Below are 16,661 nucleotides of genomic sequence, written 5' to 3'. Positions count from 1 at the left end.
TTAATGAATTTTTTAAAACAACATTAGTTTTAGTGCAAGTATACGTAGTCGTAAAGATAATTCATTTAAAAAACACCTCAGTGCAGTGCGTACTTAATTTTCCTTGAACTATCGTTTCAATTCCACGTTCCGCGGGGCATCTCGAATCTTATCTTATCGCTTGGCCTTCCGGCGCATTCGACACCTGGTCACACTGCTGGCTAATTCCTTTGTGCGTGCTGTACACTTTTCGGGCGTCTGCTGGAAAAAAAAGAGTGAAAAACTGACAAACTGTGCTCGACTTTGAAGTTGCTTGCGTTTTACACACAAACAGTACAATAATGGCGGATCTGAACGACTCCAACGGAAACTACGACGATGGCGACGAGGTGAGTTACCAAACTGCGCTTATTTTTGTATAACAGCGCGTGGGAAAGTGCAAACTGTCGACGCCGACAAATTTGCAGGTAATGCAGCACGCGGCTTTTTCGCTGGCTGTAGAATTGCACAGGTCTTTGATCTTTGTCCGAATTCAACCGGTTATTGACACGGCAGCAGTTTAATGGCCCCCTTTTTTGGGGAAAATATATACTTAATTGTTGAGGAAAACGCGTTACCGGCTGCCGAGAAAAAAAGAGAACGAAAACACATACACACATACATGGGAGAGCTGTCATGGCGGTGCAAATAGTAAAAAGAAAATGGCGGGCGGCGTTTTTCTCGGCCAGGTACCGTAATTACAATCATAAACAATTGCGATTGAATGTCACGTTCTATCTATAACCCATGTTTATCTTCGGACGACTCAATGACTTTATTTTTAATCTTTCTTTGCCTTATGTCCTTGGAAAACAAAATGTTAGTGGGTACACATTTGTAACCAATCAACGTTTAAAAAATCTTTTACATTTTTTTTTGCATACTAGTAAAATAAATAAAGCATTATGATTTTATTAGGTATATATAATCCAACCGGTATGTTGTGTTAAAAACCTTAAATATCCAAATGATTTTTAGATTGTTGAAATATGTTTGTATTTTAACAATAATAAATATTATTATTATATTTATCAATTATATTTTACAATGTAGAAAACTTCTTAACAAAAACTATATATTTAGAAAATAGTTCGTTAAAAGGTGATCTTAAAAACTGTGAAACTTAAGACCAAACCTTCTAAAATCTGTATGCAACAGTAAAAGGTAGTCGATATCCACGCGTTTTCGAAGTTTGGTTCTGAAATTTTTTCTCAAAATGTATTTTTTAAAAGGTAATTTATACCAAACAACACAAAGTTTCCAGCCATTCAGATTTTAAACGGTCAGTCACTACTTAAGCTTTCCGGTTTATGCAAATTAGTTATTTTGAACTCTTTTACTCACCCCAAAATCACTCGAATTTCGCCCACAGATCACCGAGCCAGAGCAGCTGCGCAAACTGTTTATCGGCGGTCTGGACTACCGCACCACGGACGATGGCCTTAAAGCCCACTTCGAGAAGTGGGGCAACATCGTGGACGTGGTGGTGATGAAGGACCCCAAGACGAAGCGCTCTCGCGGATTTGGGTTCATCACTTACTCCCAGTCATACATGATCGACAATGCCCAGAATGCGCGTCCCCACAAGATCGATGGACGCACCGTGGAGCCCAAGAGGGCTGTGCCGCGCCAGGAGATCGATGCCCCGAATGCCGGGGCCACGGTGAAGAAGCTCTTTGTGGGCGGACTCCGCGACGATCACGATGATGAGTGCCTGCGCGAGTACTTTAAGGACTTTGGCCAGATCGTCAGCGTGAACATCGTGTCCGACAAGGATACGGGCAAGAAGCGCGGCTTCGCCTTCATTGAGTTCGATGACTACGATCCCGTGGACAAGATTATCCTCCAGAAGAACCACACCATCAAGAACAAGAGCCTGGACGTGAAGAAGGCGATTGCCAAGCAGGACATGGACCGCCAGGGCGGTGGTGGTGGCGGCGGCGGAGGAGGCGGTGCTCCGGGCGGCGGACGAGGCGGTCCTCGAATTGGCGGACGAGGTGGTCAGGGCGATCGCGGCCAGGGCGGCGGCGGTGGCTGGGGAGGCCAGAGCAGGCAGAACGGTGGCGGCAACTGGGGCGGAGCCGGCGGCGGTGGTTTCGGCAACAGCAGCGGCAACTTCGGAGGCGGCGGTCAGGGCGGCGGCGCGGGCGGTTGGAACCAGCAGGGCGGCGCTGGCGGTGGCGGTCCGTGGAACAACCAGGGTGGCGGCAACAGCGGCTGGAACAATGGTGGTGGCGCTGGAGGCGGCTACGGCGGCGGCAGCAGCAACGGAAGCTGGGGCGGCAACGGCGGGGGCGGTGGCTTCGGCAACGACTACCAGCAGAGCTACGGCGGTGGTCCGCAGCGCAACAACAACTTTGGCAGCAACCGCCCGGCTCCGTACAGCCAAGGAGGCAGTGGAGGTGGCGGTGGAGGTTTCAATAAGGGTAAGTTTGATAAATATAGTCAATATGAGCTTCAAGTTTATAAATCGATATGGAAATATGTATCTAAACTGGTAAAAGTTACATTGATACATTTTCCCAGTTGATAGACCAATTTGAAATCATACCTTAAGCCATCATAAAGATTACCGTTGAACCTTTATGATATACAAATATAACCTCCCCTTTTAACCTCTATCTTTTCCAGGTAACCAGGGTGGAGGACAAGGATTCGGTGGCAACAGCTACAACACAGGAGGCGGCCAGGGTGGAAACATGGGCGGCGGCAATAGGCGTTACTAGACAAGGTAAATATATATAGACTGAAGGGCAGGTCCTCCTTACCCACAGTATGTTTGAAAACGCTCGGATCTTTGCTCGTTGTTGGCAGCTAGTTGGAAGCCAAACAATCAATCCTAATCAGAACGAATCGAAGCTAATGCAAAATTTTCTCCTTTTTCGCAACTAGGTAAACACACATAGAGAGAGAGAGTGTGTCAGTTCAAGCTAGACGACAAACAGGCAGTCTAGGCAGGCAGATGCAGAGGCACAAGCACAATCACAAACTCAGGCACAGGCAGGCAATCAGTAGCAGGTGTGTGTCAGACCAGGCAGACAAGATCAGGCCCAAGAAATCCAGATCCAGAACCAGAACCATGCCGAGTACAAGTGCAAGCAATAAGTTTTTAGGCCAGCCCAAAACCCAAGCTGGCCAAAACCCAAATCTACTTGCCAAAAAGCAACAAGCAAGCAAACAGTAACAAACAGCCAAAAGCGAAACGAATCAACGCCACTTGTCCACAGTTTGAATGCTGCTATCTCTCTTTTGTAACCATTAATTCGCTGATCAATTCATGTTTAGGATGTTAAGAACCCTGAACGCTTAGTTTTAACTATATTAACAAAACAAACAAACTAAAAGAAACGAAACGAAAAGAAAGAAACCAACCAACAAAATATAAATTAAACAATAATTTTATTTTATAAAATTGACTATCAACAGAAACCGATTGAGCGACGAATTCTCATTGAGAACCAGTTGTGTTATAAGGGTGTTTATGAGGTAGAGTACCTTGAACTTTATTCATGTCGGGATGGATGGCCCACAGCTAGATGTATTTGCAAATGATTTTATTTTGTAGCGATCCAGCGAAATGTAAGAAATCAAATAGAACCATATTTTGTAATCTCTTTTTTGTACAACTAAGAACTTTTACACATACTATATGATTTATTCCTGAAAAGCGATCGCCGCGCTGTGTCCTAGCAAGCGAAATCCATATATACGAAACATACCACTCTGTTAGCCCCTAAGAAGTAGATGCTACGCTAAGCCAGAAAAAAAACCACTAAAAACAAACAACTTACAAATGTTCTGTAATTAGTTCGTTTCGAGAGGAACGAAAGCGACGAGACACAAGCAAAATAAAGTCCTAACCAATGTTACCCACCCGAAACGATCACAGGAGCAGAGTCCTTGCGAAAGGGAGCAGGAGCAGCAGCACAATCCGGGGTTCCGATCCATCCCAGGTCGGCAGGGTAGCGAGCAGGGCTAGTTACCGTCATTAGAGACCCCCAATTAACCCCCGGGCCAACCGCGTACTAATGCACTGCCTATTTCTTTGCAAGACTGGCCGGGCTACGGACGGATGCTCCCGAGCCGGATACGAAAGCTGCGCTGCGCTTCGCACCGGTTCGTTTCCCACCAAATATAAGTTCTAAATTGTAGCCGGCAGAGCGGAGCCTCTTTGGACTCACTTTGGACTTTGGTCGGTGGCTGTTCCGGCTGACTTGGTTGGCACTTGGTACTCGGAGGTAAGTGAAGGTAACTTGTCGGTATTTTACTAACAGTTCCTATATTTCTGAATTTCTCAATAAAGAACTAATTATTTGATCAAAAATTCAACCTGTTTTTCCTTGGGATGGGACATAGTTTTCCAGGGTTTGATAAATTCTTCAGAACCCACTGCACTCAGAAAAAATAAGGGTTATTATATAGAATTTAAAAAAGAACCTTGAAAAACTATGTAAGGGATTTGGTACGATAAGGTTGAGCTTCATAAAAATATCATCATTCATTGCTTTGAAGCAGGGGTTACTTTAAGCGGGCATAGGAGAATTGGTCTGCCGCCACACAAACAGTGTGGAATAGCTGTTGGTACTGAGCTGTCCTGTTTATATCACTTAAAGAGACGATTGACAGTCGCATCACTTCGAAAGTATTGTATTTTATATGTTAATATATTAGAAGATATTTCTTTAAATTTATTTTCGGCGAATTAGTTGTTTAAAAATCGTTCTTAATTTTTCCATGGGGCTCGAAGGACAACTATGGTGATTAGATCTGCTGGGAGAGCAAGCAGAAAGAGAAATGGTCCTACAAATTAAAGGGGTTATAGGTTAGGTTATAGGGTTTAGAAAGTCTGACCAAATATATTGATAATCGATTTGCAGCCTAGTGTTGAATCACATAATATTGTCGAACTATCCTTTTTTCTCGTGCCTATGTGGAAACAGAAGCTTCTGGATTTTTCCGATAGTCCATATCTAAGTAATTGACATTTAAATTTTTTGCCTATCATTCAAACTTTGGTCGGGTTAAATTCTTAGCCGTAACTTGGACTATTTTAATTTGATATTCTTGCAAAAAATGGATACAGAGAACTGTACCACAACGTCTTGCCTGCCGGAGGTAAGATCATCAATAGTATCCTTAGGTCCTGGTCTAAAAAACCACTCTTCTTGGCAGTGCAAAACTGCCCGGAACAGCGGCTCCTCCAATCCGGTGTCCGCTGCGAGCAATAATCCTTTGCCTAGCGCCAACGGGGGAAATGATGCCGACGAGCATTTGCGCAAGATCTTCATTGGAGGCCTATCCACCCAGACGACTGCGGATACCTTGCTCGAATTCTTCAGGCAGTTCGGAGCCGTGTCCGATGCGGTGGTCATGCGCGACCCGGTGAGGGGTCACTCAAGGGGTTTTGGGTTCGTCACCTATGTGGATCCCACATCCGTCGATAAGGTCCAAAAGGCCCGGCCGCATACCATTGATAACAAGTGAGTACCATAACCTATACCTAGGTGACTTTGATTTCCAAATTTTTGTTTCTAACAGATTCCATTTTTATAATGGATATATACATATGCACTCACGATTTAATTTTAGATATCTTTAAAAAATGTATTAACTCAAAAAATATAAGTTGTTTTAAAAAGATATTTGTAAGTGTTCAAAAACTTAAAATTATGCACCGGTAATAATTTATTATTTGAAACTTAAATTAAAGCAGGATAACAAACATGTTCAAACATGTCACAATTCGATTGAGAAATTTTAAAATATTTTGAAGAAAGATTTTTATATGCAATCTATTCGCATTTTTTTATATTTTAAAATATAATAATTTATATAAGAATCCCATAATTTGGTACAATTTGTTTCATAAGACTAAAAGTATTAACATATTTAATTAGAAATCATTCAATTTAAATCTAATCTTTTTCCGATTTAGATCTGTGGAGACCAAGCCAGCTCTGCCACGTCACGAGTTTACCAAGCCAGGAGGAGGTGGAGGTTCAGGTCTTGGAGGTGGTGGACCCGGCGGCGTCAAAACGACCAAGATCTTCCTAGGCGGTCTGCAGGACTGTCACGATGAGAAAACCATTCGCGAATACTTTTCGCAGTTTGGCGCAGTCGTCGGCGTGAAATTGCTGATTGACAAGGACACTGGGCGTAAGCGAGGATTTGGATTCCTGGAGTTTGGAGATCCATTAGGTGCCGAGCGGGCTTTGGGTAAGTTTTCCATATGTTAAATAAACTACCCTACATATTGTATAGTATAAAAGGGACATATTAAAGAATACACCGAAAAAAATAGTCATAGAAAAGCAACTATTGTTACATTAATTATACACTATTAAGTACCTATTTAGCATCAATAGGATAGGTATTTAATAAATACTAATTTGAAACCTTAAAACCACAAGTATTCATTTTATACTAAACAATTTTATGTAGTTGGATACAAATAATACCACAAATCCAAAAATATAGACTTTTTAGTATAGAAATGAAAATGTAAAGTATAGACTTCATATTATATAGTCTTGAATGTATTATTTAATTTATATAATAATAATCTTATTAATAATGAAGCTTTCTGTTTTTTTTGTGTATTGTTATAATACTTTGTCTTAAGAAGTAAAGGAATTAATTTAATCCCACTTAATATTTGCTTTCATTTCCAGCCCAGAGCAAGCACTCGATCAGCCTGAACACGGTGGAGGTGAAGAAGTCCACCCAGAAGCCTGATCCCGGCAAGCGCCTGCGGTTCCCCGTTTCCGGATCCGTTCGTGCCGGCTACATTCCACCGCAGCCGGCCTCTTTGGACAGCTATAGCCGCAACAGCAACTACAATCCGTACCTGGTGCAGTCCGTCCTGCCACCATCGGCATTCATCAATGGTTGGGCTGCGTATGTGACCCCTGTAGCTCCACCAACTCCTCCCGGGCACTACGCAGGCCATCCCAAACAACATCCGGGGCATCCATTCACCGGCTACGGTCCAAATGCCTGGGCCTCTTACCCGAAACCCGGGAAATACGCTGCTCAGGAGTGGACACCCAGCAAGCTGGGCGAATGGCCACCAAAGGCTGGGCACAAGCATGCCCAGACCTCGACCAGCGATCGTCCCAAGAACGATTCTAAGAGCGTCCAGGTGACTCCTTCGGCCGCCAAAGTGGATCTAGGTGCCAGGGGCGATGCGGATGGCGGTTCGGGAGTTAAGCTGGGACCGGGATTGAAGGCAGGAGCATCAGTTGGAATTGGGGCCATTAAGAAGTGGCCCACCGGCGACTACAAGATCTTCAAGCCCGCTCAAGCTCCAGCCCACGACCTCAATCCAAAAATGGGCAACGGGGGCTCACCACCAGCCTATGGTACGTTATTTAACAAATATATATATTAAATATATCATATATCAGTTTTTTACTACGGAGAAATATTGAGCTCTTCTAGGAGTTATGCACTGAAAAGTAAATTTGAGAAATTTGAAGTCACTGGCAATTTTTTAAAATTCACTTTATTTGAAAAAATGTATCTTCAGAAGGTATTTTTTCAAAATTCTAGGAAATATCGCCTTTGAATTCCGACTCTTCTAAGAGTCGGATCTTCAGAAGATGTTTTTCAAATTTCTAGGAAATATCGCCTTCGACTTCCGATTTTTTTAAGAGCTATATGCACTCAAAAGTGAATTAGAGATATTTAGAGTCAATGGCAATTTTTTCAAAATTCACTTTATTAGAAAAAAAAAAATGTATCTTCAGAAGATATTTTTTCAAATTTTAAGGAAATATTGCCTTGACTTCCGACTCTTCTAAGAGTTATATGCACTCAAAAGTGAATTAGAAATATTTGGAATCAATGGCAATTTTATAAAAACTCACTTTATTTAAAAAAAAATGTAACTTCAGAAGATATTATTTTTAAGATTCAAGAAAGTATTCCCTTTGAATTCAAACTATTATAAGAGTTATATGCACTCAAAAGTGAATTAAAGATATTTGGTGTCGGTGGGGATTTGTTAAAAATTCATTTTATTTGAAAAAATGTATCAGATGATAAATTTTCAAATTTCTAGGAAACATCGCCTTCGACTTCAAAATTGTTCTAAGAGTTATATGCACTCAAAAGTGAATTAGAGGTATTTGAAGTCAATTGCATTTCTTTTAAGTTCACTTTACTTGAAAAATGTATCTTCAGAAGTTATTTTTTCAAATTTTTGGGAAATATCACCTTTCACTTTAGACTTTAAATGTAAGGGAGAATTTTTTCAGTGTGCTCATTTGACATTTGACGAAATTTCAAACAAATTTGAATATTTTAAATAATTTACCGATTTTGTTGCTCCCATTTATTTTTATCGAATCTCTTTTATTATTGCAGGCGTCTAATTTGGCGAAAACTGGATCGACGTTTTCCACAATCACATAGCTAATGGTATTTTCCGATTTTTTACGATGTAACGCCATACCTTTAAGAGGAAGAATAATAAACAAAACAATACACTGAATTTTTAAGACTTAAAATCGTAAACTCTTGTTCTTTATTTATACTATTTCTGTTGGTTTTTTTTTCATTTAAAGTATTGCATGAGTGAATTGATTTTGCGTAAATGTTTTATATCTGAAACGCTATAAAACGCACCACTGAATTATGTCTGGGACTCGGGAATTGGGGATTGGAGAGTGGGAATTTTATCGACTGGCTGTGATTGATTAAAGTTATGCAAATTACTTTCAATTGCTTAGCTTTGTGCGCATCAATTTCAATTAAATGCTGAATGCTCAGTTGTTTTAACACAAAGGCAATGGAAATCGGATTCAGTCGCAGGAATCGCCTTGATAAGTAAAAATAAACGTTATATGCATCCTCGTCTCTGTGGTGTTTTCTTTTCCAGATATCTAATCTACGAGTTATTGGTGTTTTTCAGGAGATATCGCGTTTACCAGAAACGAAAAACAATCGGTCCGATCCAATGTAAAGTTTGTATATATTTTGATAAGTACAGAAGTAGAAATAAAACAAATCATAAGTTTTCTGGTAAACACGCTGAATCTTTGTGGTTGTTTTTATTATTATAATTATTTGTAGTTGTATACATATAAATTAAATTATAATTAAGTGTTTCCTTCTTTTTTTACTCTTTACAAACTGCAGTATTGTGATTTCATCGGTTTACTTAGAAATGAGCATGAACTCGTAATTGTTTGTTTTTCATTACTCTTACATAGATTTAGTTAGTACCTCTGATTTGTATTGTATTGTTGATGCTGTTTTTTTTTTGTTTGTTGAGGGTGTTTACGAAGCACTTCCAGCACTGATCGTTGAGCTAAGATTTGAACACTAACATTTTCGTTTTACAAAAAATGTACTAAAATTGCTTAAGACCCTGTTCACAGTGCTAAAAATGTTTGGCTGTGTGTGTGTTTATGTGTCTGTACTAGAAATAGTTGTAGAAAGTAATTGATTTAGCAATTGATTCTCTAGAGCAGGCGTCGACCAACAAAAACAAATGATATGTTTCCAACGAATCAAAAGTTTTAAGTTTTAACAAAACAAGAATAACTTAGGCAAACATATTTGGACGCCTGCGATAAAATTCAAAAAGTTCTCACACGATTTTAAATGTTTTAGTTCCCCTCTTCGCTTTTCTGCCTTCTCTTCCTTTGCTACAGCAGTTATATAAATATATATATGTATATTTAGATTTCTGGTAAGTCTAAAAGTTAACATTAAATTATATGAGTTTTTGTTTTATTTATATATATATTTGTATATATTTTTTGTTACATGTTTTGCTTGTTTTACCTTGAGAAAAATGTTAGTAGCTTGTGTTGTCTCGTCCTTCGACTATTATAATAAGTTTTTGTGTGTGTTTTATATGGTTCTCATCTTATTTTTTTGGGCTTTTCTTGATTTTATTTAAAAAATATGTACTAAATTTTAGTTCACAACTGCGTTGGAAACACCAAATCGTTTAAGTTGCTTGACTTAGTTTGGTTTACGACCTTGAACTCATTACACAGAACGAAAAAAGAAGCGAAAACACAGTCCGTCCATCCGTCCGTCCCTCATCATCATCGATTGCATCGACCACGCCCCCGCTGCGGCGCCGGCACCGCTTTTGCCATCACACGCTCTCATTTCAACAATCATTCGATTCGATCCGATTCGATTCGATTCCCTATATAGACTAGCTAGTTAAATGTGTCAGTGTCTGCAAATTAGATTTAAGTAGCAAAAGGTTTACAGGCTCTAAGATGCGGCGGACTTCTTGGGGCGCTAAACGACGACGTTGATGCGTTTGTTTTCTGGTGCTGAATTGATTTTCGTTTCGATTTCAATGTTTTATAAGAGGTTTGAGTTCTTGTTCTTGTGTGTTCTAGCTTGATCTTATTTTTGCTTGTTTTCTAACCGCGCCTTACATTTTTCTCGTGTTTACATTCCTTTTTTTTTTTTAGTTTTTAGATTAATTTTTTCAAGTCTTTCTTTTGCTCTTTTTTATTGCATTTTACAAAGGTTTTTCATTTTTTTGTTTTTTTTTTTCTTTTAGCTAAGTTTTTTAAGTTTTCCCTTTTAATTTCTTCTTTTATTTAGCTTAAGTAATGTGGTTATTCAGTGAAAAAACAAACGAAAATGTGTTGCATTGCTCCTTTCCTTCTTTTCAAAAACCAATTTCTCTCATCTCGCGAACTTAGTTTAGATTTTTGTTGAAAGTGTTTTGCCAAACGATAGCTGAAATTAAAGTTTACATTTATGCTAAGATGGGTGGTGTGTGTGGTGTGTCTTCTGTCTGTTTGTGTGCTTCGATGAATGTTCATGGATGTGCTTGATTGAGACTTAAACTTAATACACGTGTTTCATGGTGAAGGTGATTTCGTGAGCGGTTTGTGGTGGGTGGAGGGTGGTAGAGAGTAGCAGTTGAGCTGAAGCTTTCTTTTTTGGATTCACAACAGAGATTTGCACAGAATTTCGGTATATTTTGGCACGAACTGGCTGGAAAAAGCGAGCCTAACGCAATTAAACTAAGGAGAGACTCAAGATCTTGATGTTATCCTTTCTTTTAGCTCGACGCCCCGAGTTGCGCTCAGGAACATTTAAAGGACAGTTGACTGTTTTTGTTGCTCCAACTACTTTTATGTTAGTGTGATTTGCGTGGGTTTGTGTGTTTAATTGCATGAGATGTTCTTGAATGTAATTGATTGATTGCATTGTGGAAGAAGTCGATGTTTTTTAACGTTGGGTTGTTGCTGCTGTTATTGTTGTGGCTACTGCTGCTTCTGCTCTGGCCGATGCTTTTGCATTTGCTGATGTGCTGAGGAATTCCTTTAGCGACGTCCGTAGTTGCCACCACCCGTCTGTCCATTTCCGGCTCCGCGCAGCGGTCCGTTGGACTGGTTGTTGCCGGCACCGGTGCGGTTATCCTGGCGCTGTCCGAATCCGCCGCCGCCGCCCAGGCGGGGAGCTCCGTTTCCGCCTCCGCCGCCGCCTCCCTGACGCAGATTGTTGCCCCCGGCATTGTTACGCATCATGCCGCCACCGCTGCCGTTGTTGTTTCCCATCGGACGCGACTGCGGACCGTTGTTACCGCCCAGACGGCCCATGTTGTTGTTGAGGTTGTTGCCGCCGATCGGCTGGCGAGGCACCATGTCGCTGCGCACGCGCGGTTTCTTCTCCTCCACGTTCAACTTCTGGCCATCAGGAGAGTTCTCCGGGAAGTACAGGGGCTATAAGAATGAAAATAATTGGTTTTAGTAATCTCGATCACTTTTTTGAAATTATTTAACAAAGACTTTTTAAATAATATGTATAAAAACATTATTTAAATCATTAATTTCTTCGAATATATGGATTTTCTGATGTACTCACGCAGTTGGCTAGACACTTTTGCACCGCCTCGGGATCGTCGTAGGTAATGAAGCCGTAGTTCAGCGGACTACGCATGCCCGGCATGACCTTGTTGCCAGCCTTGGACAGGATACGCAGCTCCAGGACATTTCCGAACCGCGAGAAGATGTCGCGCAGATCATCCTCGCTTGCGTGGTGCGGGATGTTGCCCAAGAACAGCTGCTGATTATCACCGAACTGCTGCGTGTTGCTCGGACGACGCTGCTCAAAGTCTGAAGAAAATTAAAAAATAAATAGATAGCAAATTAGAACAGCTTAAATTTATAAAGTTAATATATACCGAAAAACATCTCTTAGGTGTTTTGTGAACTAATGTATAATTCATTTTCTATACCAATGACGCGTTCTTATAACGACAAAAAAGATTTATAATAGGTATTAAGAACACAATAATTATACGCTCACAAACGAGATCTAGTCATTAAATAAATATTTATACATCATAATCTAACATTATATCTATTTCTTGGGTTTTATGAATGTTTGAAAGTTGGTCTGCTGATATGTATACTATTAAAATCTCTAGTGATATTTTCACTTTAGCGTTCAAAACTGGTTTAAAATCCAAGGCTATGCAATACAAGTTCTTGAAGAATTTCTCTCAAGTCTTATAAAGGGGAATGACCCCATTAAAGTTAGGGGAGGATTGACAACTTACCACCCTTGTTGTTACGGATCGAGTTGTTGCGCTGCGGCAGCGGACCGCCGTTGTCCAGTCGAGAGTTGCCATTGCTGTTGTTGTAGGACGAAGCGGTGGTGGAGTAGCTAACCTGACCGCCATTGCCGCCGGCCGCAGATGCCGAGGACGAGTTGTAAGTGTTGCTGCTGATCGACTGCTGCTGTTGTTGCTGCTGCTGCTGGAGTTGCTGCTGCTGCTGAAGGGCTGCATTAACAAAGCCGCTGGGCGAGGAGGATGTGGACTTGAACAGATTCGCGTAGGTCTTTGGCTCGTTCTGCTGCTGCTTGGCGGCCTCGTACTTCTCCTGCTGCTGCTGCTCGTGAATGGTCTTGAAGTCCTCGACGGGCGTGGATGGCTTCTGCAGTTGGCGCGGTGGCACCTCGACCTCCTCGGGCTCCGACAACGGTTGCTGCTGCTGCTGCTGCTGCTGCAAAGGTTGCTGCTGGATGGGTTGCGGCTGCTGTTGCTGCGGGGGCAGCTGTTGAGGTGGCTGCTGCTGGATGAGCTGTGGTGCCACCAGTGGTGTTTGCTGGAAGCCCGCACTTGGCACTGGAACAATGGGCAACACCGGGGTGCCGCTCGGCTGCTGCTGCTGCACCAACGGAGACACGCTGGGCGGCACAAGCACCTGCTGTTGCTGCTGCAGCTCCTCGTGCGACACCACTCCATTTTGGATGGGCTGTGGCGGCGGCACAGTGAACTGCGCGGGCAGGGGCACCGCCGCTGCTTGTGGAGCTGGCGGCAAAACGGCCACTGGACGTCCGGCAGCAGCTCCCGCTGGCAATGGGTAGAAGATCGGCTGCGGGGCAGCACCGCCGGCTGCTACAGGAGCCACCTGCTGGGGCACCACGACCTGAGCCTGCGGCTGCGGGGGAGCCTGCTGCTGCTGCGGCTGCTGGGCAACCACATCGCCTGCCACCTGAACAGCTTGGTCCACGGTGCCGCCAACGCTGCCAACCACCTGCACGTCGTGCTCCTCATCGTTCTCCGACCGCGACTCGCCGTCCTGTTCGTCCTCAATGTACAGATCCTGGTAGCGGAAGATGTCGTTGTGCACGTAGTACTTCTTCGGCGATTGAGCGGCCAAGACGAATGTCTGGGTGAAACGACGCATGGGCTGACCATCGTTGGACAGCTCCCCGGTGACCTGGACCACCACACCGTTGCCCAACGTGGCCTGTGCATCTACCTGGCTGATCTTCGCATGGCAATCGTTGAAGTTCAGCTGCTGGATCCGGTTGTGGATCTCCCGCTGACCCACCACCAGCTTGGACTCCCCATGGATGTACGACGAGTTGTTGTTGTAGAAGCGGTGCAAGTGATTGGGCGCCTTGTTCAGCAGCGTGTAGTACTGGCGGACAAACTCACGTCCCACCGACTGCGGCGAAGGCTGCTGCGATTGGGTCGCATCCATGACCATAGCTGTCGATTGATTCTTCCTTCTCTGAACTAAGGGCTTCTCGACTCTGGTTCTTAGTCTCCTCTTCCAATTCCTGTTCCGCTTTCTATCTGGTTTTTGGACTTATCGACACGGTGCCTGATCGGTGTCGATTTTGTTTTTTACCTCAAGAGTGTGGAATTCGAACGTCTGCGAAACAGTGCAAAAAATATAAGGGCACTTTTAATTATAAAGTAATAATATACAGGAAATCAGTCTGGTTTTTGGATTATAAAAATTAGCAAAAGTCCTAAAAGATGGGACTGGGTGTTGATTTCTCGAACTGACACTTTGAAATCAAAGCAGGGGGTTACTTCGTTATCTACAATGCCAAAAGGCTGTTTTAATCGGGGTATCGATGAGGGCGTAATCTCTTGCGAAAGTATCAGTTTCCTTTCCCCACATTCCTAACGACCACGGTTGAGTTAACAGTCATTAAATCATATTCTCAAGTGAGTTCGGTAGAGATCAAAGAATTGAATTTGTATATTTTCATCACGTGAACTTTTTTTATAATTTTTAGTTTTGATAACGAAAAGCAATAAGATTTTGGTCAATCGAAAGTTTTATACCCTTGGTTATTTATAGAAAATTATTAATTATTACTATTAATATTTTTTTTTTTTGAATTTACCTCATTTTAAAAGCAAATATTTAAAAAAAATATATTATCTAAATTTTTTTAAAGATATATTTAAAATAATTTTAAAGATTTCTTAAGTCTTGGGTCCTTAGTGAAAGGAATTCTAATAAATATTCCAGGAAGTACCGATATCCAAGTTATCATAGGATTATCACGGATTTCTTGCCACTATTATTATGGGCACCACTGTTTTCTCTAGAAGGATCTAGAGTTTCACTGGCTAGGACAAGGGGTCCACCCAAAAAGGAGCCAATTTTACCGCAGTGCATATAAAAAAAAAAGACGCAGCGCGATGCGGTTTGACCCACTTTTTGGCCCCACACACATTTGCACATGCGGAAAAGGGGAAAATGTATAGTGCAGCTGTCACCCAAAGTTCCACTTTGCCTTGTTGTTGCAGGATATTTAACCCTGCACGTGCTCTCCGTTTTTGTACCTGCGATCCCGACCCAAAGGACTTTGCACATGTGTGTGTAAGTAAATGACCTCATATATGGGCAAAAAAAAAAAGAAGCCGCCAAGCGGGGAGCATGAATTAAATTGAGGTTATGTTCGGGCTTCAAGGTTGGGGCGCCGCTTTCATTGAACTCCGGCTTGGCCAAAAGGTTAATTTGTTGCTAAATCAAGCTTAACCAACGAAAACCATTAAATGTTTAAAATAAACTAGATTGTATGTGCCTCTTAGCCCCTTTTTAGCCATAAATATTTGCCTATAAAACAAATAATGCACAAAGAGTTGCGGCACACACACATGTACACTTATACGGTTATGAACGCGCCACTCTCTCTCTTTTCCTCTCTCTTTCTGCTGCCGAACCGCGTGTGTAGGAAGAACAAAGAAAGCGATAGTTAAAGAGCAGCATTTAAACAAAAATTTACAAAAACAATTTACTTTTTCGAAAATTTTTAGGTTATGCGCAAGCGATAATCAAAAAAAAAGCCGCTAAAATGGCAAAAATGTTTGGGGTCCCGCAAAAAGGAAAAACACGCCCATTGGACTTTTCGTTTTTAAGTTGGCTGTTTCTTTTTTAGTATGCGCCACCCCAATGAAAATGGAAAATGCCAGTTTTTCTAGACCGCGCACACGAGGCCGCCGCCGGCTCACCTTTTTTTTTTGCGATTTTTCTCCTCCTTTTTAGTTTTAATGCACAATGTGTATTGCTTTTGGGTTGAAATTTGCCGAAAAATCGGCACTTTTTGTAGCACTTTTCTTTGTTTTCTTCCTGCGGGGGCGGGGAGTGGTGGATTTTTCAATGGAGCGCTGAAATTATGCAGGATTTTCGGTTTAAAAATCAGTGGGCAAAACTTGTAAAATACAATACAAAATTGCAAACTGCACACAGAACACACACAGGCACACTCTTGCACGTACACACACACACACTACTCTACTTTGTTGCAATTTTCTTGTCTTTTTTTTATAGAATAACTAACTTGGCAATTCTTGACGTGCTTTTTTTTGTTATTTTCCGATGTTTGGCGATCACAGTTGTTGTTGAATTAAGTTACGATGCATAGGTTGTGGCTTTTGAGTAGAAAATAATCGCAAACGCAATGAAATTGGACAAGTGTGTTGAATCGAGAAGAGAACCGACGTTCGTTCCTCTTTTCCTCTTTTTGCCTCTGCAGCGTTTTATTCTCGGTTTCTTTTCACTTGTGTTGGTGTGCGCTGGTGTGTGCAGTGAATGATGGCGGCTTTGCGGCGGTGTGTACACACTGTTTCGAGGGGTGGGGAAGTTGGTATTTTCTGTCAAATATATTGTTTAAAAATATTTGTTTAAACATGGGTTTTGCTTGGTTTATTTATTTATTTTTTATTGAGTTCTATAAATGGTATGTCTTTGGAGGTTGTACGACTGCAATATATTTTCTTGGGTGGTTTCTAATCGAAATATATATCTATAAATAATTTAAATTAAAAAAAAAACAGATACTTTTTATAATTATAAAGATTAGAAAAAAAAGTTATCTGCCCTCTTTAATTTAATATA

At 41.7% G+C, this 16,661-nt stretch overlaps 3 protein-coding genes across 5 annotated transcripts; 2 read left to right on the top strand and 1 right to left on the bottom strand.

Moving 5' to 3' along the window:
• Positions 1–178: 178 nt before the first annotated feature.
• Hrb87F (Heterogeneous nuclear ribonucleoprotein at 87F) lies at positions 179–4,342 on the top strand. 2 transcript variants are annotated; one of them, XM_065866963.2, is made up of 4 exons: positions 179–368; positions 1,391–2,444; positions 2,650–2,749; positions 4,071–4,342. In XM_065866963.2, the coding sequence occupies exons 1-3, from the start codon at positions 321–323 to the stop codon at positions 2,742–2,744; spliced, it is 1,197 nt and encodes a 398-aa protein (XP_065723035.1). In that variant the 5' UTR covers positions 179–320; the 3' UTR covers positions 2,745–2,749; positions 4,071–4,342. The 2 variants fall into 2 exon arrangements, with proteins under 2 accessions (XP_065723035.1, XP_036674395.2); XM_036818500.3 differs by lacking the exon at positions 4,071–4,342 and adding an exon at positions 2,911–3,898.
• A 530-nt stretch (positions 4,343–4,872) lies between these two features.
• On the top strand, positions 4,873–8,538 carry Rbp4 (RNA-binding protein 4). The gene is made up of 5 exons (XM_036818327.3): positions 4,873–5,133; positions 5,191–5,498; positions 5,954–6,234; positions 6,690–7,379; positions 8,386–8,538. Exons 1-5 carry the CDS (start codon positions 5,092–5,094, stop codon positions 8,391–8,393), a joined length of 1,329 nt encoding a protein of 442 aa, XP_036674222.2. The 5' UTR covers positions 4,873–5,091; the 3' UTR covers positions 8,394–8,538.
• Positions 8,539–11,063: 2,525 nt separating this feature from the next.
• Positions 11,064–16,331, bottom strand: rin (ras GTPase-activating protein-binding protein 2). Of its 2 annotated transcripts, XM_036816625.3 has the most exons (5): positions 16,105–16,331; positions 15,776–15,931; positions 12,569–14,177; positions 11,872–12,122; positions 11,064–11,729 (listed from the first exon to the last, which is right to left on the bottom strand). In XM_036816625.3, the coding sequence occupies exons 3-5, from the start codon at positions 14,007–14,009 to the stop codon at positions 11,331–11,333; spliced, it is 2,091 nt and encodes a 696-aa protein (XP_036672520.3). In that variant the 5' UTR covers positions 14,010–14,177; positions 15,776–15,931; positions 16,105–16,331; the 3' UTR covers positions 11,064–11,330. The 2 variants fall into 2 exon arrangements, with proteins under 2 accessions (XP_036672520.3, XP_036672521.3); XM_036816626.3 differs by lacking the exon at positions 15,776–15,931.
• Positions 16,332–16,661: the final 330 nt, after the last annotated feature.

This window comes from Drosophila suzukii, chromosome 3, assembly GCF_043229965.1.
Source record: "Drosophila suzukii chromosome 3, CBGP_Dsuzu_IsoJpt1.0, whole genome shotgun sequence".
NCBI classification, from domain to species: Eukaryota; Metazoa; Arthropoda; class Insecta; order Diptera; family Drosophilidae; genus Drosophila; species Drosophila suzukii.
Note: the sequence above shows the minus strand (reverse complement) of the source record. Positions and strands in the feature narration are given on the sequence as shown.

Bases quoted from the DNA above. Each gene is read 5' to 3' on its own strand.
- Hrb87F (XM_065866963.2), top strand. From the start codon at position 321: ATGGCGGATCTGAACGACTCCAACGGAAACTACGACGATGGCGACGAG. The intron at 369-1,390 runs GTGAGTTACCAA...TTTCGCCCACAG, and splicing joins ACTACGACGATGGCGACGAG to ATCACCGAGCCAGAGCAGCT. The intron at 2,445-2,649 runs GTAAGTTTGATA...TATCTTTTCCAG, and splicing joins CGGTGGAGGTTTCAATAAGG to GTAACCAGGGTGGAGGACAA.
- Rbp4 (XM_036818327.3), top strand. From the start codon at position 5,092: ATGGATACAGAGAACTGTACCACAACGTCTTGCCTGCCGGAG. The intron at 5,134-5,190 runs GTAAGATCATCA...TCTTCTTGGCAG, and splicing joins CAACGTCTTGCCTGCCGGAG to TGCAAAACTGCCCGGAACAG. The intron at 6,235-6,689 runs GTAAGTTTTCCA...TTTCATTTCCAG, and splicing joins AGGTGCCGAGCGGGCTTTGG to CCCAGAGCAAGCACTCGATC.
- rin (XM_036816625.3), bottom strand. From the start codon at position 14,009: ATGGTCATGGATGCGACCCAATCGCAGCAGCCTTCGCCGCAGTCGGTG. The intron at 12,123-12,568 runs GTAAGTTGTCAA...AATTTTCTTCAG, and splicing joins GATCCGTAACAACAAGGGTG to ACTTTGAGCAGCGTCGTCCG. The intron at 11,730-11,871 runs GTGAGTACATCA...TCATTCTTATAG, and splicing joins AAAAGTGTCTAGCCAACTGC to CCCCTGTACTTCCCGGAGAA.